The sequence below is a fragment of the Acomys russatus genome, chromosome 1, assembly GCF_903995435.1.
Source record: "Acomys russatus chromosome 1, mAcoRus1.1, whole genome shotgun sequence".
Taxonomy (NCBI): domain Eukaryota; kingdom Metazoa; phylum Chordata; class Mammalia; order Rodentia; family Muridae; genus Acomys; species Acomys russatus.
Window position 1 is genome coordinate 15146536 of NC_067137.1, and position 6000 is coordinate 15152535.

Genomic DNA, 6000 nt, shown 5'->3' on the forward strand with positions numbered 1-6000 from the left:
TGCCCATTGGCTAGCTTGCTGTATTTAAAGCCATCTCCTAATAGAGGTTCTTCAGTTCCCATCATCTTTGAAGTAGGCTGAGGGTATTGTGCAGAGCTGATATGTTTCCTTGTCAAAGAATCCTTGAAATCATAAGAACATCTTTAAATGCCATATTCTGTAGGTCTCTGAGGCTTTTGAAGACCACCTATTTAATTGTGCATATCATTAGCTATGTATATTACATCTGAATAGGCAAAAACATAGCTTGTTTTTAGATATTTACTATCTGTTTAGCCTAGGAAACATCTTTCTTTCTTTTGTTCTTTCTTTCTTTTATTTTTTCCAAGACCGGGTTTCTCTATGTGGTCTTGGCTATCCTGGATTCACCTTGTAGACCTCGCTGGCCTTAAACTCAAAGAGATCCATCTGCCTCCTGAGTGCTGGGATTAAACTAGACTAGTTATCTGACATGACCATGAGTTTGATCAATTTATTATTAACTTGCATTACTTAATTATCCTAAATACTTTGTAATCACAGCTTTTTAAAGGACTGGAAGTAAACCTTGTATTTATAAGTGAGTTGTATGAGCACAATACCTCATACCAGAATAGCAGAGTGTGTATGTGTGTGTGTGTGTGTGTGTGTGTGTGTGCGTGTGTGTCTGTGCGTGTGTGTGTGTGTGTGTGCGTGTGTGTGTGTGCGTGTGTGTGTGTGTGTGCGTGTGTGTGTGGGGGTGTGTGTGTCTGTGCGTGTGTGTGTGTCTGTGTGTGTGTGTCTGTGTGTGTGTGTGTGTGTGTGTGTGTGTGTGTGTGTGTGTGTGTAAAACAAAATAACCTTAATATGTATCAGTATACCAAAATTTATACCAATGATAACCTTAAATCTGTATCAATATAGAATAATCTATAACAATGTAAACAAAATAATAAAGCTCTAAGTTGAAATATAAATTCATTAATCTACTTTTTATCTTATTATTCCTATGAGATACTTCTATATTCCCCCTCTTTCTTTTCAACCCCTTTCTCCTTACCTAAGAAATCAAGAAAGATAGAGAAAAGAAAAAGAGAGAAATCCCTAGTCTAAGTTTGTATACCTTGTTTTTTTCAGTGGACTGCATTTCACCAGTCTGTGGAAATGTGCAGAGCTAAATTGAGAAGGAAGACTTTGTATGAGCAGCCATATTTCTTGGCTGTCTGCTGTCTTAATATATTCATTTGTGGTTGTATTTAGTTGCTAGCAATTTTATCTTCTAAATTATATTCTCTGTGTTATTCCCACCAAACCCTGACCATGCTTTCTTTCTCTTTCTTTCTCTCTTTGAATTTGAACTTTCTGTCTTCAGAAGCCCATGTAGTTTGTCTATAACTAAAGGGTACACAAGTTTAGTGATATCTAACTAGTAATTAATGAACATGTAAATCTCACTGAGTTTATTGTGGCTTAAAAAATGGTCTCATCTGAAATTTAAGCTGTTTTTACTTCTTTTTATTAATATGACCAAACACAAGAGGGGAGCTGTGTTGTTTGAATTGATGGAAAAAGTGGATCCAAGATGTACGCAGAAGGAATGACTGGGGAGACCAGGGTGGTATACAAGTTGGCATGTGATTAAGCTGAAGCAAATCATCAATAAAGAGTAACAATTTCTCTTTCCAAAGGCAAACTGATCCACTCAATGGTAGCCCACTTAGAAGCTGTTACAAGTTTGGCGGTCGATCCCAATGGCCTGTACTTGATGTCTGGCAGTAAGTACATTCACTATGGATTATTTATTTGTCCTTACGATTTTCATGTTGACATAATTGTTCCTTTCAACCTCTTCTCTTTTGAAATAGGTCATGACTGTTCAATACGCTTATGGAATTTAGAAAGTAAGACATGTATACAAGAGTTCACAGCTCATCGGAAAAAATTTGAGGAATCGATCCATGATGTAGCGTTCCATCCTTCCAAATGCTATATAGCCAGTGCTGGAGCCGACGCCCTGGCTAAGGTCTTTGTATGATGTGACACATCAGCTTCACCTTGTAGCTCTTTATAAAAGTCAACTGCACAACAAAGATACGGAAGACCAGGGCAAGAATCCGCTCGCCCTGCCCTTTTGTTCTGCTGAGGGAGCACAGAGAACTTCGTTAAAGTATAGTTTTGCAATTCGTATACTGTTTTCTAAAATTAAAGTATGTTCAGGTTGCTGCTAGGTCAGCCTAATCTGTGAGCCTCAAACTTTGACATTTCCCCCCAAAGAGACACTTTTATTTCTGAAGTTGTTCTCATTCGCTAGGCAGGCCTGAGCGAAACCGGATTAGCTTCTCCCTTTTGAGTAAACAGGGCATGCTGTAAAGGATAATTAAAGTTGGGTGGCCAGGCATGAGTAGAGTGGAAACTTAGCTGTACTTCCACCCTGAGACATGTGCTAAGTGTCCTAGGTAGTCAACTGTGCTGTGTGTGCTCTACCAGCCCCCCTGTGTATGGCGGCCAGACAGTGTTCAGATGAGTTTCTAACATAGCTCTCCATTCAGGCCTCTCATAAAGCACATGGCAAACCATTTCACCTATTAGGAGGGAAAGATGCAGTAATATGTTAATTATATTATTATTCAGAAATGCTAAAAAAATATTTAGTTTGCAAGCAGATTTCTATATTGTATTCAAGTTTGAAAGTAGATGTGGTACCATCTACTACCACCAAGCACTCATGATGAAAAACAGTTAATAGAGTCTGCTTTACTAAAGGTTTTAACTTATTGTTAAAGGCAAACAGGGAATCTTTCTATAATAATTTGTTTAAAAATTTGCTTCATTAATGTGCCATTTATAGTACTAGAGTGATTATTTCATAATGATGAAATTTACTTCCTAGTGACTGAAAAAGGAGAAAACTATTTATTAGCGCCCATGTCTCAACACCCATATAACTGGTTCACGTATTCCCACTGTTTCTTCCCTGCCTTTGACTTTCATGTTGTCTGACACCTGCTATAAACAGTTTATAATTATTATGTCGTGTAGTCCAAAGCATGTGGGTACCCCAGGCAGGTGCTTCTGAGCCGTGCTTGATAAAGCAGTGCACTCCTGAAAGTCCTCTTCCATTATCTCTGAGAACACTGTAGAGATCTAGATGGCAGACCTTGGTGCCTGTGACACTTACAAGGTTTGTTCTCCCCCTCTCCATTGTTTAATCGGAACACACGTTTTGATGAAGAACAAATCAATATTGTATCCAGAGAAAACCATGTCTTAAAATGCCAGGTTTCACATTTCTCTGTGATCCATATGTGGTCAGCTTTTGGAAATCTCAGAATCCTGCTGACTAAATAACCTAGTGCCCGGCCATGCAGACCTCTTACTTGTAACTGTTGGATGCTCTTTACCCTTCACACTATTTCTCTGCTTTTGTCCCAAATGACAGAGACTAATAATATAAACATAAAATATAAATTAATGTCCACCTTTTCACCAAAGTATATATGGCATAGGATCTCAGTCTTAAGAATATTATACCCATAATTATTATAACCTATTAAAATAATTCCATTGTCATAACCATGACATTTTCTGGTGATCTATTCTTTGAAGTAGTACTCTCTTTGTGACATGGTTGATAATTGACTTTTTAAAAATTTCTGTTCATCTGTTTAGAATTCTCCAGTGTGCAGGCAAATTTTCACTAACATTGTGTTATAAGGTTGAATTTCCCTGGTTATTATATAGACACACAACTGCATTTTATCTTCATGCTCTGGTTAACATGCAGGTTTGACAGATTGATTGGTATGTGCAAGTGAATTGAGTTAGACATAACTACCAGGTAAATGCTTGTATTTTCATGTGGCTAGAGTTTTACATTGTGATGGGTAAATTCTTCCATCCTTTGTAAATTGAACACAAGGATTTGTTAACCTCACATTTGTATACTATTAGAAGATTCCAGTCAGAAGTGGTGTATTTAATGATCGCTGACCACAGTTACTGATTTATTACTTTCATATTCTTCAGTGTATGTCTTAATCTTGTCACCAACATGGAACCTATGAGAGTCTGCCCTGTTTGTTCTGTGCCTCGTGATTGAAGTTTTCCTGTTAATGGGTAGGAAATAATCCTAAGATAGGCAAAGTATAGTACAAATGATAAAACTGTTGCCAGTTTTTTAGGAAGTGTGTCTTGTGCTATTGAAGACTGCACATAGAAAGAGATTGTTCTAAACTAACCCTGTTTGCTCTCAGGCTAGAAATGAGCCAAAGCTGTCTTCCCACCAGATGGTAGCATGTACATGTGTTTGACTTTCCCCTTCCTAATGAAAATTCACAAGATGAATAGTTTCAAGATTCAAAATCATTGAAATGCTTTCATAAATATTTACTGGTTTGGAAAAGTATGAAAATCAACAGGTGGTTAGGTCCCTGCCTTATTTTCATGTGTTGTGGGTGTGTCTCTGGGAGCTTACAGTACTCCTCAAAATGCAGCTGTCACATGGAGCTCATTTGCTACTCAAACCACAGACAAATAAGTGATATAATGACCTTCAGTATTTTTCTATTGAACAAATTTATCAATTTTTGCCATTAAACAGATAATTAGTTATGCAAAGTATTTAGCTTTTGTAATCATTTAATTGTAACTAAAAGGGGGAAACTGAACTGTTATCACTGATAATGAACTTTGTGAGAAATTATTTGTTTATCTTGACTTCCATTCCTTCAGTATTCTTGCTATAAATTTCTTTTGAAGATAATGATTCTTTATTTGAAAGATGTTTAAAATGTATGTATATTTTATAAATATATATTATATATATTATAGGGATATATATAATATATAAACTATATATATATATCTAAACCATGGGTGCATTTTACTGTTTGTGTTCTCATTTTTGGAGGCGGTATGCTCAGAAGTTGATGAGTATGGCGAGTGCTGTGCTGTGCTTTTACAGTATGATATGCAGTTCTAAGTGTTTAAATTGCTGTATATACTACATTCACTATAGGCTAGCATGCTTGTTTTAAAGACTGTCGTTCTAGTTTATTAAAATCTGAATGTAAGAAAACCTGGCTATTCAAATGTGAATTGAAAAAATTTCATTCTCAGTACTGAACTTTTTCCATTGAACTTCAAGCTTTTTGACAAAATGTGTCATCGAGAAGGCAATAGCTAGAAAGTGAGAGGTGCCTTTTAAAAAAAACCTACAAATGCAGCCTTATAGTGAGGGTGAAGGTTGAATATGTGTCAGGGGGTGGGAGGGGGAAGAGAGAGCATGAGAGATTGTGTGTGTGTGTGTGTGTGTGTGTGTGTGTGTGTGTGTGTGTGTGTGTTTGCCAATCTGTGAAGATCGTGATTTGTGACCGTCAGTGTCTTTTAATGTATCTGCTCAACTTCCAGGACTTCAGGGGACATTGCAAGCATACTCAGTGTGCTCTTTGGAGCACCTTATATGCTTTCCAAGAGTTTTGAATGTGAATTTCTAGAAAATTCAGTAAAGAATAAATAGCTGTTTTTGAACTAAAGTCAACTTTAGGTAACAAATTATTGGTTCCCAGAATTATGGGGTTCTCGTTGTTGTAGTTTTTAAAGCTTGCTTTTTTAGTACCTCATATATTTCCCCTATTCACAAGAATATGGCATAAAATTCTTATATAATGAGGGTTGAACTAGTAAAAATTGCTTTTACATGAAACACTTGAACTAATTAAAATTCCACCTAAGAATAGTCTTGAAGAATTTAAATGGCCTCTCATATCTACCTCATTGTCATTGCTGCCATTTTAAGTAGAATCTCTATGACATTAGAAATGATGGTTGATACAATTTAAAAATCTGTTGGTGCTTCCCTTAGATTTTGTCATCTCAGTTGTATTGTCACAAAGCAGACGGAAACATTTGAATTAGTTTTAGTTTTTTTGCTTGTTTGTTTTGTTTTCCCCAAGGATGGCTTAAAAAACCATCGTTGTTTTTAGTGAGTAGAGGAGAGCTCCTGATTGTTACTTCTGTATGATATTTTTAACCAAAAATCAA

General features: G+C 36.4%; 1 protein-coding gene across 1 annotated transcript in view; it reads left to right on the forward strand.

Moving 5' to 3' along the window:
- Positions 1–3700, forward strand: part of Strn (striatin) — a 92325-nt gene extending 88625 nt beyond the window's left edge. The window contains exons 17-18 of the mRNA XM_051166615.1: positions 1647–1733; positions 1824–3700. Coding sequence (XP_051022572.1) covers positions 1647–1733; positions 1824–1993 — 257 coding nt within the window. The 3' untranslated portion in view covers positions 1994–3700. The remainder of the gene's footprint in view (positions 1–1646; positions 1734–1823) is intronic.
- Positions 3701–6000: the final 2300 nt, after the last annotated feature.